The 23,249-nt window shown below is 32.0% G+C and overlaps 1 protein-coding gene across 1 annotated transcript; it reads left to right on the forward strand.

The window, feature by feature from the left end:
- The first annotated feature begins 1,272 nt into the window (after positions 1-1,272).
- On the forward strand, positions 1,273-16,515 carry LOC146954567 (calcium-dependent protein kinase 17-like). Its single transcript, XM_085741418.1, has 4 exons — positions 1,273-1,335; positions 1,491-1,700; positions 11,469-11,678; positions 16,199-16,515. The coding sequence occupies exons 1-4, from the start codon at positions 1,273-1,275 to the stop codon at positions 16,319-16,321; spliced, it is 606 nt and encodes a 201-aa protein (XP_085597544.1). The 3' UTR covers positions 16,322-16,515.
- Positions 16,516-23,249: the final 6,734 nt, after the last annotated feature.

Here is a 23,249-nt window from a genome sequence, read left to right on the forward strand (position 1 = left end):
CAGCTATTAGACCAAACACCAATGCCTCGTCTTCCTCGTTCCAAATTATTTCAGTTGTTAATGAAGTATCAAGCTGTATATTGTATGTTAATGAATGTTGTCATGTTTAAATTGATTAGTTTAAAATATACACCACAAGTTGTATATTGTATGTTAATGAAGTATCAAGATTCACTCTTTTTAGTCAAACTGCTTGATGACATGAGAGCTTAATTTGGTAAATGATTCACAATTTGGGAAATTAAAGTCAAGAGAAATAAAGATCTCCAAGTATCAGAACACATATTGGAATCATTTACTTTAATTTTTTCATGATGATGTGTCTCTAAGTCTTAGATTTGAATCCTCTCCAAATGTCAACAATTTATGTACTAGTTCATACATGACTTTGCTATTACTTCAATTGAACCATCCATTGATGGATGGTGGGATCGGTTCTCCGGATTAACTGTTCATTTGGTTGGATACCGAGTACCCAAAAAATAGATATATAATGCATGTGAGACAAAAACTTATCCTTGAGTTATTGAATAACAAAGTTTAAATTTTTTTGTCATGTGTTCCATCTTCTTGTTTTGTTCTGTCTCTTGAATATTTTCGATCCTTTACAAAATTTCATATACATTAATTTATTGATAAACTAAATGAATCTTCTGTCTTAAGAAAAATTGTTTGAGAAATAATTATATAGATGGATAAATATTTTAAACTAACGAAAATTTTTCTTCAATCCAAGGAGACTTTGCTAACAAAACAAAAAATACACATAATAAGAGCCTATGATATTGGAACACTTTTTTTTTTTTTAAATTCATTCACTCTTTTATTGGATAAATTTATAAAAATGAATTATTATAGTTTTTTGTAATGATTTAAATTGATTTTAATATATTTTATCATTGTTGACAACGATGTTGCAGGGGATTCTAAATGACAAGAAATCAAGACATTAAAAAATGTATCCATATAGAATCTCCAACAACATCGCCCAACATTGACAAATTATATACTAATAGAACTCATGGGACACCTCAAGTATAAAACACAGGTCACCGAATGTGTTTTGAAGTATGGCACACACCCTTCTTTTATAGGTACATGGTTGTCTATGTTGTTTACAAACCTTCGATGTGGGACTTCTGAACTACTGTAATGGAGTATACATGCCTCTTCCTTCCTCTTTAATCGCTCCAAATAGTCATTGGATAACAAATCATAACTATTGCAGACAGAGGACATTAACGTTGGCCAAGATTAAAAGAAATGTTCAAGATGATAGATACAGATAACAGTGGCCAAATCACTTTTGAAGAACTTAAAGTTGGTTTGAAAAAAGTTGGTGCTAATCTGAAATTTATGATTGAATGCAAGCGGTAAGTATCTTATAAAGGACTCGTTATAAAGTAGAAAGGAACAAATGATAAGTTAATGTGTTCTATTTAACAGGCTAACTCAAATCTCTAACATATCATTATACCTTGAAATTGTAGGCTGATGTAGATAACAGTGGTGAGTTCATTGCGGCAACATTGCATCTTAACAAGATTGAAAGAGAAGATCATCTATTTGCAGCCTTTTCTTACTTTGATAAAGATGGAAGTGGCTATATTACTCAAGAAGAACTTCAACAAGCTTGCGATGAGTTTGGCATTAAAGATGTTCGTTTGGAAGAGATAATCAAAGAAATCGATGAAGATAATGTAAGTGGTCTTAACTTGTTGACTTTGTCATCCTTCTCTTCAATATTTGTAGTTTACGACACTAACACTGACACATTACGACACTAACACTGACACATAGACACCATAATTATTTGAGAAAGTGGAAGTGATTGAACCTAACCACATGTATCGGTGTTGTGTCTGTGTCAGACAAAGACATTTGTCGGACGCCGGCCACACTTTCAAATTCAAGTGTTAGGCCAGGGGATAGGAATAGGCCAGGCCAGGCCAACCTTTTTTATTAAATGGAGAAGGCGTAGGCTTTTTTTTAAGCCTATTTAGCTTAAAAGGCCAGACCACAGGTCTCTCAAAAAGCCTCTTAAGCATATTAGGCTGGCCTATTTAAGTAATATGAATAATATTATTTATTGTTATATTATATTTTGTGCTTTGAATTAAAATATAAATTTGTAAACTTTTTTAATAATTTAAGCTTTATCAGCATACATTAATTTTTTGCATGTATAAATGTATTATTATAAACTAGAATAGAAATATGATACAATATATAGTCGAATTCCCTAAAACCTCGTGTTGATTATCAAGAGAGAGTTTAATATAATTGAACTATTAGTTCGCTAGTCCATTTAAACTTGGATCACATTGCTTATTTAAATATGTTCATAAGATATAGGCTTTTAAACAGGCTTGTAGGCCGTATCAGGCTTTCAAAAGGCCAGGCTCAGGCCTAAAAAGTAGGCATATGACAGGCCGCAGGCCAGACTTAGGCTTTAAAAAAAATATGGCAGGCCTTGCAAAGCCTAGCTCGGTCTAGCCTATTCCCATCCCTAGTTAGGCCTATATAGTTCAATAGAATTGTATTTACATTTCTTGATACAAATTTTTTCTCCTTACATCTGATTTCTTCATTAATAGAAATTCGTCGTGGTTGACAGTGGTTCTGATATTCATTCAAATATATGGTTTGAGTTAAAATAATTACCAAGTGAGGCATCAAGTGGGCTTAGAACTAGTAGTGTGTACGGATTGACTTATTTGAGCTTATCTACTAACATAAACTGTTTGGGGGAACTTATGGAAACAATTTATGACATGTTTATAAACTGTTCTCAACTTATTTTTGTAAGCTCTCTAGGATAACTTATGAAAATAGCATATAACTTATATGAGAACAATTTGACTTTATTTTATCTTTTGTTTTAAAAATAGTAATACACAAGCACTTATATGACAAGCGCTTATGCTATAAACAATTGATTAAGGGTTTATCCAAGTTGCAAGTTTGGGGGCGTTCAAGGCATTGGTACATAACGGGTAAGACCAGTGGGGTCCCTTCCGTAGGCATCGTTGAACAGTGTCATAGAAATACTACTCTAGAACGACAAATTATACCAATATTAGGCCCAAGACAACAGCCGAGACAAGGACTTGGTGTCCAACCATGTGAAGCAATATATGTATAATTCTAAATATTTTCCACACGCTTTTGACTAACCATCCGTTTGAGGATGATAAGAGGTGCCCATGGCCAAAGTTGTGCCGCTTAACTAAAAAAGTTGTTGCAAAAAACGACTTGCAAACACCTTGTCATTGTCACTATCGACAACGATGCTTTGAGGAATACCATGAAATTTCAACGTAGAATGCATGAAGGATTTAACAACCGCAACCAGAGAGCTAGTATAATAAGACTTCAAATCCGTGAAATGTGCATATTTCAACAAAAGGTCAATAACTACAAAATTGACAATAAAACCATGTGAAAGTGGCATGCTTGTGATGATGTCCATAGCCACATCTTCCCAAATCTACATTGGAACTAGTCTCAAACCCGCGCGATGAGCAGGCGTATAATTCTTTTTCTTTCTTTCTTTCTATTTTTTGTTTAAAAGTTAAATAATTGTAATTTTCTTATTCTTATCATATTCTTATCTCGTTAATCTTCGTCATATTGTTATCTTATCATAATAGTATTTGTTATTTTCTTATTCCCGCAACAAAAACGTGTATTAGGAAAATACTTGTCATCAAATTGATTGGCAAAAAAAGGACAGAAGAATAAAACTGCAAGGAGAAATTAACCTACCCAAAATTCAAGGACGCAAGACAAATGAAGCATTAGAGCAACCACATTGGAGAACCCATTTTAAGATACTTAAATGGGTCCCACGTGTACAAATTTTACACAAATTTCTAATCTCACATGCATCATGTAATTGGTTTGTTTTAATGTAATGGTGGTTTAAGTTATGTTTTCTTGCCATTAACCTTTGAGGTTTTCCATTCTCTTATTCTTCCTCTGCATAGTGTTTGAAAACATAGCCAGTTTTCAATGCACAATTTTTGGTTTTGGTATTCAACTAATTTTTTGGTGAAAGTAGCAATGCTGGAAGTGAACAAAATAAATCTTAAAATGTGATTGGTCCAAATTAATTGAAATACATACCATGGACCTCTCTCAAAAAAAAAAAGTTAATACTATGGACCAGTTATCTGGTTCTTCTAAAGTGCTTAAATCATCTCATAAAGTAAGAGAGTAAAGTGATCAGTATTATTAACACATAAATCAATCATTGATATTATATGTATGTGAATAATAAATCACATGTCGTGACTATAATTTGTATGATGTTGTTTATTAACAATTTAATACCACAACCAACTAATTTAATTTTTGTGATTTACTCAAGAGGGTTTTATATTTATAAAACGGAGGTAGTGTAACACTTTTTGTGCAACCGTCTTCATTTAAATCATGTCATTTTTTTTAACAAAACAAAGAATTATATTAAATAAAAGCGTTACCTTTAATTGGGTTGTAAAAAAATTAGTTCATCCGCGATTTACTATAAGATTTTTTACAATCAATACTTTGTCCCTAAATAAATAACCCTCTATAGAATTTCAAAAACATTAACTATTTGTTTACAAAAACACCCATATTTAAATTTGGGATATGCTAACAAGTGTCCTGAAGGCATTTGTTTAGAAGTTTAAAAAAGAAACTTTGTCTTGAGAATGATATATTCAATGTATTCAAACTTTAAAAAGTAATTTTTTCTACATAAAACTTATCAGTTATTTTGTATTTTTGAATCCTTAACAAGTACCCTAAGGACTAGGGGTGGGCAAAAATAACCAAAAACCGAACCGAACCGAACCATATCAAAATTAACTGAACCATTTCACAAATTTTTGAACTGAACCATTATTTTGATAACAGTTAATTAACCGAACAGAACCATTGATAACCACAGTTATCCAAACCGAACCGAACCGAACCATAGCCATATAACACAATTACACAACACCTCTTATTTTTCAGAGAACCAAATGAAACCAAATGAAAAAACCTTGCAAACCCTAAATCGATGAACATATTCCCAAATTGATGAACCCTAAAGCATCAATTTAATATTTTAAGTGTTTTTTTTAGTGTAGGTTTAATTTAACATTTTAACACTACTATGTAGGAATATTAAAGTTGAGGTGTAGTAGTTAGATGATAGATTTTATAATTATTGCTTTGGTAGTTGGTTCTTGATGTTTAGCTTTCTTGACAGTGTATGAACTCGATAGTGTTCGAATAATAGAATGAGGATTCACTATTGGAGAATCTAAAGCATCATGCACCTCCTCTGTCATGATTCGCCACTTTTCTAACCAGTTTTAATGAATTGCACTATACACCAGAAGAGGGATAAAACTAATGTCCATTGCTTTGATTGTGCGTGGAGCTTTAGCTTGCACAATAGTGTTTGGAAATTGATTAACAGGAAGTGTTATTAGTTTACTTGAATAATCAAATGTTTCCCTTAAGCTATAAAATATAGGCAGTAAAAACTTGCTGGTTGACTTGTATTTGTTTTTCTCTTGGCTATATATAGTCCCAAGTTGCCATCCTCACATTTTTTACTATACATAATATTCATGTGATCATACAAGTGCTTATATGTAAGCTATTTTTAAAGCAAGATAAACAACAACTGATTATATGTAGGCTATTTTTATAGCAAGATAAAAAAAATACATTTCGATTCAAAATTTTGGTTTCGGTTCGGTTCGGTTCGGTTAATAGGCAAACAAACGGTTAACCAAACAATAACTTTGGTTCAGTTCGGTTAGTTCCAAACCTTAAATGATTCGGTTCAGTTATTCCGTACCATTTCAACGCTTCGGTTCGGTTAATATGGTTAATCGAATCATGCCCACCCCTACTAAGGACACTTGTTATCAAGACCCTTTAAATTTAAAACGCAAATGCATTTTCTTTCTACAGAAAATTTGTTGAAAAAAAAAAAACTTATATAGATGGATGTAAAACTAACAAAATTATCTTCAATACAACTCTTTGCTAACAAAAAAAAAAAAGTTACAATTGTTTAGGTCCTATCCATTCGTGTGTCTCCGAAGATGGAGGAATAATAGAACGTTCTCTTTCTAACACTTAACAACACTTCACTTCTGACAAAAATGAAAATTAATTAATTGTGAGAAAGAGAGTATGGTTAACATTTTTCATGAAAAATTAACATAAAAGTTTTTATTTATCATGATTTTGGTTTTAATATACACCATCATTACTCCATCAGACAAAGACGGAGATTCTACGTGATGATGCAATTAAGACATTCACTTAAAATCCCCAACATTGTCATCCGTGCAATGACTAGTATATATTACAAAAATTCATGAGACAACACAACTATAAAGCATGGGTCCCTGATTGTGTGGTAAACAATGGTATGCACAATACTCTTTTATAAGTACATGTTTGTCTATGTTGTTTACAAACTTTTGATGTGGGACTACAGTAATGGAATACATACATACCTTTTCCTTCCTCTTTAATTGCTCCAAACAGCCATTGGATAACAAATCAGGATACCAAATCATAACTATTGCAGCCATATGATATTAACGTTAAGTTTTTATGATTTACAATTAAATTATATCAAAATAGGAAAGAATTAATAGAATGATGACCTTTACAAGGTGAAGAATAGGGAATAGAATTATTATCTTAGCACCCGAGGGCAATTGAAGCTAGTCAGCCACGCATCTAATCCTGACCATTTTGATTCCATCCGCCTTCTCTCATCAGCAAATTTCTTCATGAGTTTTGAACATTTGTAGCTTTAGAGTGTCCAAGGCATTGTGAATTGTTTCAAACCATTTTGTCAGGCATTATGAATAATTTTAGCAGTTGAACAGTTGATTAGTTATTTTTTCGCAAAAGCTATCCCTTATTAGCAGTTTGAGATTGAAAAAAATACTTGAATCATTGCACTCTGAGTAGTGTAATGAATGTTAATATGGATACAAAATTACTAACGCCTGTACTTGCATCATCCAAGTACTACCGCCTGCCATTGTCTTAAACCGTACTCGCAGGAACATTTTGACATGAGGCTAGAGCTGAATGTTGTCCTTGTTGCTGATCAGAACATTATTTTTCCCATATAATATTTTTTTTTGGTTCTGTTTTTGTGGTTTGAACATTTGGTCTGTATTTGTATGGCTGATTATATGTGATGGAATCAACTTCAATTAAAGTCAGTGTATCATTAAGTAAAAAAAGTTAGTGTTTAGTGGCAGAACCATGATTTATTAATGCTAACTTGTATTCAAGGAAGGCTTGAATTGAACTAAAAAACAATGAAGGTGTTGCAGTGTTGTGATAGTCCCACTCCGTCGGATCATTGAAGTGATGATCGATCATTTCATAAAGTTTCAAGTTATTGTGAATTTTCTAGGTAATGGATCATGCATAATGTAATTAATATGATCTATATGATGGGTTTGATTTCATTAGATACCATCCTGATTTTGATGTGTTATGCTTAAATTTGCATTCATTTTAAACAAAGATCATAATCTGCTCAATTGGTTATGTCATTTCTTTTTGGCACAATGCAAAATCTTTCATGGCAATTGGTTCGGTATTGGTGGAAACTACCCGCTTTCGGCTACCATAATGTCAGAGTATTATAATAAGATTCGAGGTGCCTTCATTGCTAGTCGCTCTCATGAAAGGTTTTGGAATTTTGGGAGGAGGTATTTCACAATCATAACTTTGATAATTGTGATAAGTTCCTAAGAACACAGCGCAGATATGCCTAAGATTTTGCACGTTGAAATTATACCATGAATGCACTATGCAGTACAGTTTCAGCTACTGGTTTGCTGTGGCTATCATTGACAAGATAGATGAATCTTTTTACTATCCATTTGATGTTATATCTAGTTGATTATTATTATATTTTTCATTTTTAACATTTGAATTAAACATGTTAATAATATAAGGTGAGCCGATCAATTGAAATATATGATGTTTGTTGAATTCTTGTTTATGCGAATTGTCGTTTTAATTTTAGTTCAGTGATTGGTTTGTAAGTTCTTGCTTAAGTGATTTTCATGACGAATTTTCATGAACTGGTACTTGCGAACCTATTTGCGTTTTCACTGAATTGTGCGACTCTTTTATGTTCTTAAAACAAAATATGGCTCCAATTGCATACAAGAATTCAACTTGTGTTTTTCATATAACAGTAAACTATTGCAACTGAAATACACAAACTTAGTTCATGACCTTATGTTATTTTTTTCTGTTTGAAGAATTCAACATATTATAAAGATATAAGTTTATGACTCTTATAAAGACAAGTTTGTTATCCCAAAAAAACATACCTTGTTAGCATTAAAATATGATTCTAGTTAAATATTTTCTTTAATGTGTGACTTTAATCACCTCTCATTTTAAAAGAAACAAGCCATAGTATTAAAAAATATGGTTAACTATTGAAATGTGTGACTCAGTTAGCTAAACATCATTATCACTATTGAAAAAATGGTTAACCCTTACCAAGTACCAACATTTCTTTGATCAAAGATTGGTTATACTAAATATTTATTTAACTTGGATATTATAAAGTCATCCAACTTAACAAAATCTTAAGAACCATTACTTAGTTAAATGATTATTAGCATGAAGTGTGACACAAAAGTTTGGCATATCTTGGTCTCATATCTTAAGAACTATTGATACTGAGAAGTTAGTGGAATGGGTGTGCAGAGGAATGGAAAATAAGCTGTGATAGTGAACCAAGGTGGTTGAATTGAAGGATTACAAATAAAGGTGACGCAAGACTAATGATATACCACAAAAAATACATGGGACAACTCAACTATAAAACTGATCCGAACCGATCCAGTTTAATGTGGTTTAATTTAGATCGGTTTTTGGATATGCAAATTATAAATTGTAACTTTTTTATTAGTAACAATTTTATAAAAATATGATAAAATAATTGGTTTGAAAGAAAATATAACATATGATTTATCAAAAATATTAATAGTACGAAATAAAGATGATTGATTATCTTTGCAGCATATGAAATAGAAACAAAATTGATTAAATTCAAATCATATGTAGTATTAAAAAAATTATAAAGAAAAATAATAATAGCTTAATAGAATATAATATACTATTCCTTCAAAAAAAAAAAAGAATATAATATACTATAAAGGGGTGTAACGGTTCGGTTTGGATTGGTTTTCAGTCAAAAAAATGTCTGAACCGATGAAACCTTCATCGGTTTGGTTTGGTTCGTTTTCCACCGTTTTTCAAAAAAGAAACCGAACCAAACTAATCTATTTGGTTCGGTTTGGATTGGTACGGTTGATCGGTTTGTTAAAAAATACAATTAAAAAAAATTCATATTATTAGAAAATATTTCATACAACTTTGTACAAATGTATTTCATATTTTGTTTTTTCATTCTCTATTTTTCAAACAACTTTTTATAAATAACCTTACTCAATGTTTCATACATATGATCCAAGATTCATTCATCAATCATTCTTTAAAAACAACTTCATCAAACTCAAATATTTCAATCATCCATGATCCATACATGCGTCATTCATCAACAAACACAAAAATTCCAAAAAGAACATCCCAAAATTAAAACATAGTCAAAATAACAAATTAATGCAAACTGAAATTAAAACATCCTGAAATTTAAACATCATGAAATTATGGTCTCCATGAAATTAAATAATAACATCCAAACTAAATCCAAGATGGGAGTAAGTGAATGTATTAAAAAGTATTTTATGTTGGACTTTAATTTTGAGCCTAACCATAAGTTTGTTTGAGGTAGGATAATATTAGTAAAATAAGGAGTGTGGTTATCATTGGATTGGTTCACCGGTTTCACGGATCTCAAAATGAAAAGCCATGAACCAAACCAAACTAGATCAGTTTCAATTGGTTCGGATCGGTTTTAAACCGAACCAAACAAGGTCGGATATTTTTTCGGTTTGGACTATCGGTTTCGTTGGTTTAGTCCGAACCGCTTACACCCCTAATACTATACTTATAAAAATGGAAATATATATTAAAATGTATCTATGCGGTTCAGTTTGGTTTGGTTCGGTTTTGAAAAATCAATCTAAAATCTGATCCAATCCGAGCTGTTTTCATAAAATATTATCCAAACACATTCAATTTTATTGAGTTTTGTGCGGTTTTCGGTTTTTTGGATCGGTTTGCGGTTTTAATTTGGATTGGTTTGAATTTGAACACCCCTAATTCTAGGAACTGCAACCGTGGATTTTTGCAGTTTTAGGTTTTGATATTATAACCTGTAGAATATTAAGGTTTAAATTCTGGTTTTGATTTTACTTCTCTATATACGAACACTCCTAGTCTGTCCCCATCAACGACCGGCCAGCTATTAGACCAAACACCAATGCCTCGTCTTCCTCGTCCCAAATTATTTGAGTTGTTAATGAAGTATCAAGCTGTATATTGTATGTTAATGAATGTTGTCTGTTTAAATTGATTAGTTTAAAATATACAAGTTGTATATTGTATGTTAAAGAAGTATCAAGATAAACTAAATGAATCTTCTGTCTTAAGAAAAATTGTTTGAGAAATAATTATATAGATGGATAAATATTTTAAACTAACGAAAATTGATCTTCAATCCAAGGACACTTTGCTAACAAAACAAAAAATACAGATAATAAACCTATGATATTGGAACACTTTTTTTTTTTTTTTTAATTCAGCATTCACTCTTTTATTGGATAAACTTATAAAAATGAGTTATTATAGTTCATGAAAGTATTACATTGTACACATACTTTTTTTGTAATGATTTAAATTGATTTTAATATATTTTGTCATTGTTGGACAAAATGTTGATGGGGATTCTAGATGACAAGAAATCAAGACATTAAAAAATGTATCCATATAGAATCTCCAACATCATCGTCCAACATTGACAAATTATATACTAATAGAACTCATGGGACAACTCAAGTATAAAACATGGGTCACCGAATGTGTTTTGAAGTATGGCACACACCCTTCTTTTATAGGTACATGGTTGTCTACATTGTTTACAAAGCTTCGATGTGGGACTTCTAAAATACTGTAATGGAATATACATGCCTCTTCCTTCCTCTTTAATCGCTCCAAATAGTCATTGGATAACAAATCATAACTATTGCAGACAGAGGACATTAACGTTGGCCAAGATTAAAAGAAATGTTCAAGATGATAGATACAGATAACAGTGGCCAAATCACTTTTGAAGAACTTAAAGTTGGTTTGAAAAAAGTTGGTGCTAATCTGAAATTTATGATTGAATGCAAGCGGTAAGTATCTTATAAAGGACTCGTTATAAAGTAGAAAGGAACAAATGATAAGTTAATGTGTTCTATTTAACAGGCTAACTCAAATCTCTAACATATCATTATACCTTGAAATTGTAGGCTGATGTAGATAACAGTGGTGAGTTCATTGCGGCAACATTGCATCTTAACAAGATTGAAAGAGAAGATCATCTATTTGCAGCCTTTTCTTACTTTGATAAAGATGGAAGTGGCTATATTACTCAAGAAGAACTTCAACATGCTTGCGATGAGTTTGGCATTAAAGATGTTCGTTTGGAAGAGATAATCAAAGAAATCGATGAAGATAATGTAAGTGGTCTTAACTTGTTGACTTTGTCATCCTTCTCTTCAATATTTGTAGTTTACGACACTAACACTGACACATTACGACACTAACACTGACACATAGACACCATAATTATTTGAGAAAGTGGAAGTGATTGAACCTAACCACATGTATCGGTGTTGTGTCTGTGTCAGACAAAGACATTTGTCGGACGCCGGCCACACTTTCAAATTCAAGTGTTAGGCCAGGGGATAGGAATAGGCCAGGCCAGGCCAATCTTTTTTATTAAATGGAGAAGGCGTAGGCTTTTTTTTAAGCCTATTTAGCTTAAAAGGCCAGACCACAGGTCTCTCAAAAAGCCTCTTAAGCATATTAGGCTGGCCTATTTAAGTAATATGAATAATATTATTTATTGTTATATTATATTTTGTGCTTTGAATTAAAATATAAATTTGTAAACTTTTTTAATAATTTAAGCTTTATCAGCATACATTAATTTTTTGCATGTATAAATGTATTATTATAAACTAGAATAGAAATATGATACAATATATAGTCGAATTCCCTAAAACCTCGTGTTGATTATCAAGAGAGAGTTTAATATAATTGAACTATTAGTTCGCTAGTCCATTTAAACTTGGATCACATTGCTTATTTAAATATGTTCATAAGATATAGGCTTTTAAACAGGCTTGTAGGCCGTATCAGGCTTTCAAAAGGCCAGGCTCAGGCCTAAAAAGTAGGCATATGACAGGCCGCAGGCCAGACTTAGGCTTTAAAAAAAATATGGCAGGCCTTGCAAAGCCTAGCTCGGTCTAGCCTATTCCCATCCCTAGTTAGGCCTATATAGTTCAATAGAATTGTATTTACATTTCTTGATACAAATTTTTTCTCCTTACATCTGATTTCTTCATTAATAGAAATTCGTCGTGGTTGACAGTGGTTCTGATATTCATTCAAATATATGGTTTGAGTTAAAATAATTACCAAGTGAGGCATCAAGTGGGCTTAGAACTAGTAGTGTGTACGGATTGACTTATTTGAGCTTATCTACTAACATAAACTGTTTGGGGGAACTTATGGAAACAATTTATGACATGTTTATAAACTGTTCTCAACTTATTTTTGTAAGCTCTCTAGGATAACTTATGAAAATAGCATATAACTTATATGAGAACAATTTGACTTTATTTTATCTTTTGTTTTAAAAATAGTAATACACAAGCACTTATATGACAAGCGCTTATGCTATAAACAATTGATTAAGGGTTTATCCAAGTTGCAAGTTTGGGGGCGTTCAAGGCATTGGTACATAACGGGTAAGACCAGTGGGGTCCCTTCCGTAGGCATCGTTGAACAGTGTCATAGAAATACTACTCTAGAACGACAAATTATACCAATATTAGGCCCAAGACAACAGCCGAGACAAGGACTTGGTGTCCAACCATGTGAAGCAATATATGTATAATTCTAAATATTTTCCACACGCTTTTGACTAACCATCCGTTTGAGGATGATAAGAGGTGCCCATGGCCAAAGTTGTGCCGCTTAACTAAAAAAGTTGTTGCAAAAAACGACTTGCAAACACCTTGTCATTGTCACTATCGACAACGATGCTTTGAGGAATACCATGAAATTTCAACGTAGAATGCATGAAGGATTTAACAACCGCAACCAGAGAGCTAGTATAATAAGACTTCAAATCCGTGAAATGTGCATATTTCAACAAAAGGTCAATAACTACAAAATTGACAATAAAACCATGTGAAAGTGGCATGCTTGTGATGATGTCCATAGCCACATCTTCCCAAATCTACATTGGAACTAGTCTCAAACCCGCGCGATGAGCAGGCGTATAATTCTTTTTCTTTCTTTCTTTCTATTTTTTGTTTAAAAGTTAAATAATTGTAATTTTCTTATTCTTATCATATTCTTATCTCGTTAATCTTCGTCATATTGTTATCTTATCATAATAGTATTTGTTATTTTCTTATTCCCGCAACAAAAACGTGTATTAGGAAAATACTTGTCATCAAATTGATTGGCAAAAAAAGGACAGAAGAATAAAACTGCAAGGAGAAATTAACCTACCCAAAATTCAAGGACGCAAGACAAATGAAGCATTAGAGCAACCACATTGGAGAACCCATTTTAAGATACTTAAATGGGTCCCACGTGTACAAATTTTACACAAATTTCTAATCTCACATGCATCATGTAATTGGTTTGTTTTAATGTAATGGTGGTTTAAGTTATGTTTTCTTGCCATTAACCTTTGAGGTTTTCCATTCTCTTATTCTTCCTCTGCATAGTGTTTGAAAACATAGCCAGTTTTCAATGCACAATTTTTGGTTTTGGTATTCAACTAATTTTTTGGTGAAAGTAGCAATGCTGGAAGTGAACAAAATAAATCTTAAAATGTGATTGGTCCAAATTAATTGAAATACATACCATGGACCTCTCTCAAAAAAAAAAAAGTTAATACTATGGACCAGTTATCTGGTTCTTCTAAAGTGCTTAAATCATCTCATAAAGTAAGAGAGTAAAGTGATCAGTATTATTAACACATAAATCAATCATTGATATTATATGTATGTGAATAATAAATCACATGTCGTGACTATAATTTGTATGATGTTGTTTATTAACAATTTAATACCACAACCAACTAATTTAATTTTTGTGATTTACTCAAGAGGGTTTTATATTTATAAAACGGAGGTAGTGTAACACTTTTTGTGCAACCGTCTTCATTTAAATCATGTCATTTTTTTTAACAAAACAAAGAATTATATTAAATAAAAGCGTTACCTTTAATTGGGTTGTAAAAAAATTAGTTCATCCGCGATTTACTATAAGATTTTTTACAATCAATACTTTGTCCCTAAATAAATAACCCTCTATAGAATTTCAAAAACATTAACTATTTGTTTACAAAAACACCCATATTTAAATTTGGGATATGCTAACAAGTGTCCTGAAGGCATTTGTTTAGAAGTTTAAAAAAGAAACTTTGTCTTGAGAATGATATATTCAATGTATTCAAACTTTAAAAAGTAATTTTTTCTACATAAAACTTATCAGTTATTTTGTATTTTTGAATCCTTAACAAGTACCCTAAGGACTAGGGGTGGGCAAAAATAACCAAAAACCGAACCGAACCGAACCATATCAAAATTAACTGAACCATTTCACAAATTTTTGAACTGAACCATTATTTTGATAACAGTTAATTAACCGAACAGAACCATTGATAACCACAGTTATCCAAACCGAACCGAACCGAACCATAGCCTTTTCTTACTTTTTTTTTTTTAATTCAACATTCACTCTTTTATTGGATAAATTTATAAAAATGAGTTATTATAGTTTTTGTAATGATTTAAATTGATTTTAATATATTTTATCATTGTTGTCAACGATGTTTGCAGGGATTCTAAATGACAAGAAATCAAGACATTAAAAAATGTATCCATATAGAATCTCCAACAACATCGCCCAACATTGACAAATTATATACTAATAGAACTCATGGGACAACTCAAGTATAAAACATGGGTCACCGAATGTGTTTTGAAGTATGGCACACACCCTTCTTTTATAGGTACATGGTTGTCTATGTTGTTTACAAACCTTCGATGTGGGACTTCTGAACTACTGTAATGGAGTATACATGCCTCTTCCTTCCTCTTTAATCGCTCCAAATAGTCATTGGATAACAAATCATAACTATTGCAGACAGAGGACATTAACGTTGACCAAGATTAAAAGAAATGTTCAAGATGATAGATACAGATAACAGTGGCCAAATCACTTTTGAAGAACTTAAAATGGTTTGAAAAAAGTTGGTGCTAATCTGAAATTTATGATTGAATGCAAGCGGTAAGTATCTTATAAAGGACTCGTTATAAAGTAGAAAGGAACAAATGATAAGTTAATGTGTTCTATTTAACAGGCTAACTCAAATCTCTAACATATCATTATACCTTGAAATTGTAGGCTGATGTAGATAACAGTGGTGAGTTCATTGCGGCAACATTGCATCTTAACAAGATTGAAAGAGAAGATCATCTATTTGCAGCCTTTTCTTAAATTGGTTCTGCTAACGTGACAAGTCTTAAAATTTGGGCCTAGAACTAGGAGTAAACTTAAATTGACTTATTTGAGCTTATCTACTAACATAAAGTGCATGAGAGGACTTATGGAAACAATTTATTACATGTTAATGAACTGTTCCCAACTTATTTCTGTAAGCTCTCCAGAACAATTTATAATATGTTTATGAAAATAGCATATAGATTATATGAGAACAATTTGACTTTATCTTTTGTTTTAGAAATAGGTAATACACAAGCACTTATATGAGAAGCGCTTATGCTATAAACAATTAATTAAGGGTTTATCCAGATAAAGTAAAAGAACAGTAAAAGAACGGAGTGTTTAATATTCAATGTTTCTGCAAAAATTTAAACACCTTAAAACAAAAATATGATATTGTTCTTCACATTTATGATTAATATCAACCACACATTATTTTGTGCAGGACGGGCGCATAGATTATAACGAGTTTGCAGCTATGATGCAGAAAGGAAATATTCCCATGGTTGGTAAGAAAGGTCTAGAAAATAACTTCAGCATTCGTTTCAAGGAGGCTTTAAAATTGTAGTATTCATTCTCAGCATTCAGATTTTTTGTTCCTCCCCTTTTTTTTTACTTTGAAAGTTCGTGGATGTGTGCATTAGCACAAGTCAATGGAGGCCAATTTGGCCTTTCAGCTATTTTGTTTGTGTTTAGTTTAAATGGATTTTTGTAATTATGAGAATGTTTTAAAGATTAAATAGAGGTGTTTTTGTGGACAAATTACAGTGAAGTGATGTTTATTCGAGAAAGGAACAAATCGACACCATAAACTTGCAAGCACGTCGCGTGAACTATAGTCGGGCAACTATTAAGAAGAAGGCTATTTTGACAATACTCATGGTTTCTCTGACCTGTGAATCACACTACCTCTGATTAAACACAATAAAAAAGAAATTTAAGTTAATTAAATATTAATGGTAGTGGTTGAAAGATATGGTCGGATGTGGCTATAGACGGCTATCTAAGTGGAGAATGGAGATCAACGGTGGTCAAAGTAGTGATTGACGGTGGTCGTAGTGGTGGACAAAATGGTTAAAGATAGATGGGTGGCCATATCGTCCCAGATGGTCACATCTTTTTCACATCACTATGCAAGTCTGTTTTATTGAATGTTTTGGGACAAAGATTTGCTCAATATGCAAGGCAGAGTTTGTATGCGGATGTGGGCTCAGAAGTTCGGAAACAGTGTTATCGAAATTTACTCCAAGTCCCGGCATTACTCCAAGTCCCAACCTCATATTGAGGACGAAACATAAACTTTTCTTGACCATGAAGGACACCCTCATATGAGTTTTCACCTCATTGAAATGGATATTTGAAGAGGGATCTCGTTAACCTCTGTCATATTCTTATCATAATAGTATTTGTTATTTTCTTATTCTCAACTAAAACATGCATTAGGAAAATATTTGTCATCAAATTGATTGGAAAAAAAGGACAGAAGAATAGAAGAATAAAACAGCAAGGAGAAATTAATCCACCCCAAAAGTCAAGGACACAAAACAAAAGAAGCATCAAGACAAATGAAATATGACTCTACTAAAGTTCAAACACACATGTCCAGGAAATTAAAATAAGGGCAAATGAATTAAAACAACCTTGATAGAGGAAAATATTATATGAGTGAATAAAAAGACCATATGATAGAGGAAAAATACAAATAAGACCCCTTAAACAATTAAAAAAAATTAAGCAAGTTAAAAACAAATAAACCTTTAGTTGATATTCCTCACTTTACTCTCAATTCAAGGGCAATTTGCTAACGATACAAAAACTTACAAATAATAAGACCATTTATTTTTTTGTTGCAATGACTTAAAATGGTTTTAATATATTCTTTCATTATTAAACAAGATATTGATGGAGGGAAAATGCTATTTCTCTAGAAAAATAGCATCAAGAATTTTTCAAGACACAGTTGGCAAGTTTTAATTGCATGATTTATTTGTTCACTTCCTATTTTTCAGCCACACCTCCTTGAATTGTGGCAAATAATGCATTGTGATTGACTGCTCTTTATTCTTGAAGAATTCTTGATGTTGTTTTTCTAGATATATAGCATTGCTCTTGATGGAGATTCAAGGTAACAAGAAAATCAAGACATTAATAAATGCATCCACGTAGAATCTCCAACAATATCGCCCAACAATGACTAGTTATATACCACTAGAATTAATATCGGAATTTTTTAATTTTAATCTAGTTTTTTTACAATACGGAAAACTGATTTTGAATTTTTCTCCATTTTTACGATGGCCATTTTCATTAACTAGTTATCTAAGTATTAGACCAGGCTTAAGAAATATCCATATGCTAATTAATCTTTCACTTTGAATAAAGAGTGTAGTTGACACTATTCTTCTCCTTATGTGACCAAATTATCCTCACCTTATATTAATGTAGCCATCACATGCCATACAAGTATCTTATAGTGAGAAAAGGAACCATAAAGTTGTAAAGTATAAATTACTCTTAGGCAACTAGATGATGAAATTCTGGAGTTCTCGTAGTTTCTTTCAATTCATAGATTGAAATTTGTAAATTTTCATATACATTTTAACTTAGTGCATATTTTCTTAAAACAAAATATGGCTGCAATTGCATACAAGAATTCAACTTATGTTTTCATATAACAGTAACTATCGCATTTGCTCAATTCCTTCTTGCAACTGATATGACCGAATGTTGACAATAGGTTGGAGCTTAACAAGGACCATTCACCAATCTAAAATTACAACAGCGGAAGTGAAAAAGAAGACTATTCAGCTTCTCCATGATTTCTGGGCTGAAACCCTAAACCCTAATGAAACTTTTGATTCTAAAATTGATTGTAACGCACAAATTTATTATTAATTCACGTTTACATAAATATATCTAAATCATTTCACCTTAATTTAAAATTAATTTTTGTCGAGACAAAACCAAATACAATAATTCCACTTGTTTTCTAGAAGTTACACTACGTAGTTTGCCTTCTCTTATCCGAAGGCTTGAGCTTTAGACAGGTTCAACTTGAGTTGCTGCAGGATTTTGTCTCTCTTAGTCAACAACAGTTGCAGGTTTGGGGGCGTTCAAGGCATTGGTACATAACTGGTAAGACCAGTGGGTACCTTCCGTAGGCATCGTTGAACGGTGTCATAGAAATACTACTCTAGAACGACATATTATACCAATATTAGGCCCAAGACAACAGCCGAGACAAGGACTTGGTGTCAGACCATGTGAAGCAACATAAGTATAATTCTAAATATTTTTCAAGCGTTTTTGACTAAGCATTCGTTTGAGGATGATAAGAGGTGCCCATTGCCAAAGTTGTGCCGCTTAACTAAAAAAGTTGTTACAAAAAACAACTTGCAAACACCGTGTCGTGATTGACAATGATACTTTGAGGAATACCATGAAATTTCTCCGCAGAATGCATGAAGGATTCAACAACCGCAACCTGAGAGCTAGTATAATAAGACTTCAAATCCGTGAAATGTGCATATTTCAACAAACGGTCAATAACTACAAAATTGACAATAAAGCGATGTGAAAGTGGCATGCTTGCGATGACGTCCATAGCCACATCTTTCCAAATCAACATTGGAAGTATAATTCATTTTTTTTTTGTTTAAAAGGTAAAAATTGTAATTACTCTAGAATATGTGCATTCTATGTCTGTAACTTATTACTAAAGAAGTTTATGAATACTTGAGCACTTGATTCCAATTTTTGGCCATTGGTTTTAACCATGTTAATTGTTTCAAACCATTTTTTTCAGAAGTAATGTTGTCAAATTACTCTTATCAAATATTAACATATTTACAGTTATATAAATACAAAGTGGAATAGGCAGGTATGAGCTCGACTTTACAGGTTATTTGTATGTACTTAGTAGGTTGGTCATGTAGGCCTAAGAGACATTTTCTCTGACCGTAGCTTGACCTTTTTTTGGTAAAAGGGTTCTAAAAAAGTTTTGGCCTTCTCTGTTAAACAAAAAAGTCTGGCCTGACCTGATGTAGGTTAAGTTGTAGGCCGGTCTGACCTATTTCCACCTATACTTGAGAATAGTGCAACTATTAATGTACAATAAGAAAAAGTAATTAAGATTGCATTAAAAATTGAAATTATAATTTATTTTGAAACAAAATTTTATTACAAATGAATCACTTGTAACACAAGAAATATATTATGATTTTTTTTGTCAAGTAGCCTGATAACTGAAGCTCACATTTTAAACGTGAAAAAGTGGGTTGTCCAAGGTTTGAAACCCGTCCCCAGCATATGTATAGCTCCGCCACTGATTAACATATAATTTAATCATTGATATTATATGTATGCGTATAATAAATCACAGATCGTGACTATAATTTGTATGATGTTTGTTAACAATTTAATACCACAGCCAACTAGTTTAATTTGTGATTTACTAAGGGGGTTTTATATTTAAAAACGCAGGTAGTGTAGTACTTTTCGTGTAACCGTCTTCATTTAAATCATGTCATTTTTTTTATCAATACAAAGAATTATATTAAATAAAAGCGTTACCTCTAATTGGGTTGTAAAGATATTACTGCATTCACGATTTACTTTAAAATTCTTTACAATCAATACTTTGTCCCTAAATAAATAACCCTCTATAAAATTTCAAAAACATTAACTCTTTGTTTATAAAAACCCATATTTAAATTTGAGAAATGCTAACAAGTGTACTGAAGACATTTGTTTAGAAGTTTAAAAAGAAACTTTGTCTTGAGAATGATACATTCAATGTATTGAAACTTTAAAAAGTAATTTTTTTCTACATAAAACTTATCAATTATTTATATATTTGAATCCTTAACAGGACACTTGTTAGCAAGACTGTTTAAATTTAAAATGCAAATGCATTTTCTTTCTACAGAAAAAATTGTTGAAAAAAAATACTTAAATAGATGGATAAATATGTAAAATTAAAAAAAAAAATTATCTTCAATTGCTACAATTGTTTAGGTCCTATCCATTTGTGTCTCTGATGATGGAGGAATAATAGAACACTCTCTTTTTAATTGATGATGGAGGAGTAATAGATTGATTTGTGCTCGACACACTTCAATCTTTACACAAACCATTAATGGCATTCATTCATAAGATATACTCTCTCAGGTCATTATAAGAAACAATTGACTTTTTGGATTCATTGTATAAGTGATGTATCTAGTCTATATTTACAATAAGATACATTAATTATTCTATGAACCTAAAAATTCAACTTTTTCTTATAATAAGGACCAGAGGGAGTACCTCCCAGCCCCTGCATAAATTATACAATATCCCTACCAACTAAACTCACAGGGACACTATGAAGTTTTTATTTATAATGATTTATAAATGATTTTAATATACACCATCATTATTCGGCAACAATAGTTGAAGAAGATTTTATGTGATGATGCAATTAAGGCATTCAAGAAATGCATCCACTTAAAATCTCCAAGACTATCGTCCGAACAATGACCAGTATATACTACAAATATTCATGGGACAACTCAGCTATAAAGCTGGGTCCCCGAATGTGCGGTAAGGTAAACAATGGTATGCACAATACTCTTTTATACGTACATCCATGTCTATATTGTCTACACACTTTCGATGTGGGACTTTTGTTGAACTATACTTATACCTCTTCCTTCCTCTTTAATCATGACTATTCCAGTCATATGATATTAACGTTAAGTTTTTATTAAATGATGATAGAAGAAATAGTTTGAATGAGAAATCATAAGTTTCGTATCGGTTTATTTATTTTATAAAGTAAGAAAACTAATTTTGAGCTTAAACCCTTTTCAACAATGGTCATTTTCCAGCTTTACAATACCATTCTCCTTCATTATTTAGTTATCAAATTTTAGACCAGGCTTAATTAAAAATTCTCCATTTTTATTTTTGTCAAGTATGATTGTTGTGATGTTGATGTCTCAAATATATTTGGAAGGTATCATGATTTTGTACAGAATCAGCAACTTTACATGTGATGGAGGCTGGGAAAACCAGCAACTTTTTTTCCTTCATCAACTTATGTATATATCTTATGAATGAATGCCATTAATGTTTGTGTAAAGATTGAAGTGTGTCGAGCACAAATCAATACATTTGCTGTTAAGTGCAAATTAATCTTTCACTTTGAATAAAGTGTGTAGCTGCCACTATTCTTCTCCTCCGCATATTTTCTCAATAATTTTGGATACAACTAGATGATAAAATTCTGGAGTTTTTGTAGTTTCTTTCAATTCATTGGTTAAAATTTGTAAATTTTCTTATACAATTAGGCAACGGTTCGTATTTCGCTTCGGTACGTGGTACAAATTTGGGGACGCGGTTTGCAACTCTTGAAGAATTCGGTATGTGTGAGGTTATACATAGGTACGCTATGAGGGTTAATGATTGTCCTTTTTAACCAAAACTCGGGTTGTGAGGGTTGGTTTAATTCATAACTCTATTACCCTCAAGCCCAAGGTTAACAAACATATTTTGTGATCTCTTCAACAAATCAATGCTTGCAAGAAGAATGAATGATGCCATTTGCCTTTTGTACACGAGAAAAAAAGAGGTATGAATTTGTAGAACCTGGCCATGGTGATTATAAGCAATATGAGAGGGATTTAAATCATGGAGATGTTAATGGAATACAGAGGTATTGAAAACATTGAGATATACTAATAGTCTCACATTGGATATTTAATTCATTAATTCACAGTAAAAAAGAGTCACATATATGGCTGCAATTGTATTGATGGCACATTTTTTGTCTCAAATGAATAAGATCAAATAATTATAGTTCAGTGACTGGTTCGTCAGTCTTGCTTAAGTGATTTTCATGACGAATTTTCATGAACTGGCTCTTATTTACTCAAAACAAAATATGGTTGCAATTGCATGCAAGAATTCAACTTATGTGTAACTTTAATCACTCTCATTTTAAAAGAAACATTGCATTAGTAGAGCCGGATTTGAAGAACTCACTAGTGACAGTGAAGGGAATACTTGACACTGAGAAGTTAGTAGAATTTGTGTACAGGAGGACTGGAAAACAAGCAGTGATAGTGAATAAAGCTGGTTGAATTGAAGGATCACAATCAGAGGCGAAGACACAATTAGACGGCAGGAGTTGCAGAGGGTGAGAAAGTGAGATAAACCAATCAATGTCTAACTATCTCATAGGCATATACTCTCCTTTTCAGATCATTCAGATTTTCTGCCATCTGTCTTTGAAACATAATAAAAGTTGGCTTTTTGTGTATGATACCGTTTGCATACTTCACATAACCTTCCCAATTAAGAGATGGAGAATCAACTTGTAATGTCAACCAGTTGTCCCATGTAGCCTCTGCCTTCGTGAGTCCATTACACTGCAGAAGGACTTGCTTGATCAACCGACCGTCGCTAGGGACTGTGCATTGCTGCAAAATGAATATAGGCACAAACAGTCGTCC

This window comes from Medicago sativa, chromosome 1, assembly GCF_051527215.1.
Source record: "Medicago sativa cultivar Bolivia chromosome 1, Bolivia_mono, whole genome shotgun sequence".
NCBI lineage: Eukaryota > Viridiplantae > Streptophyta > Magnoliopsida > Fabales > Fabaceae > Medicago > Medicago sativa.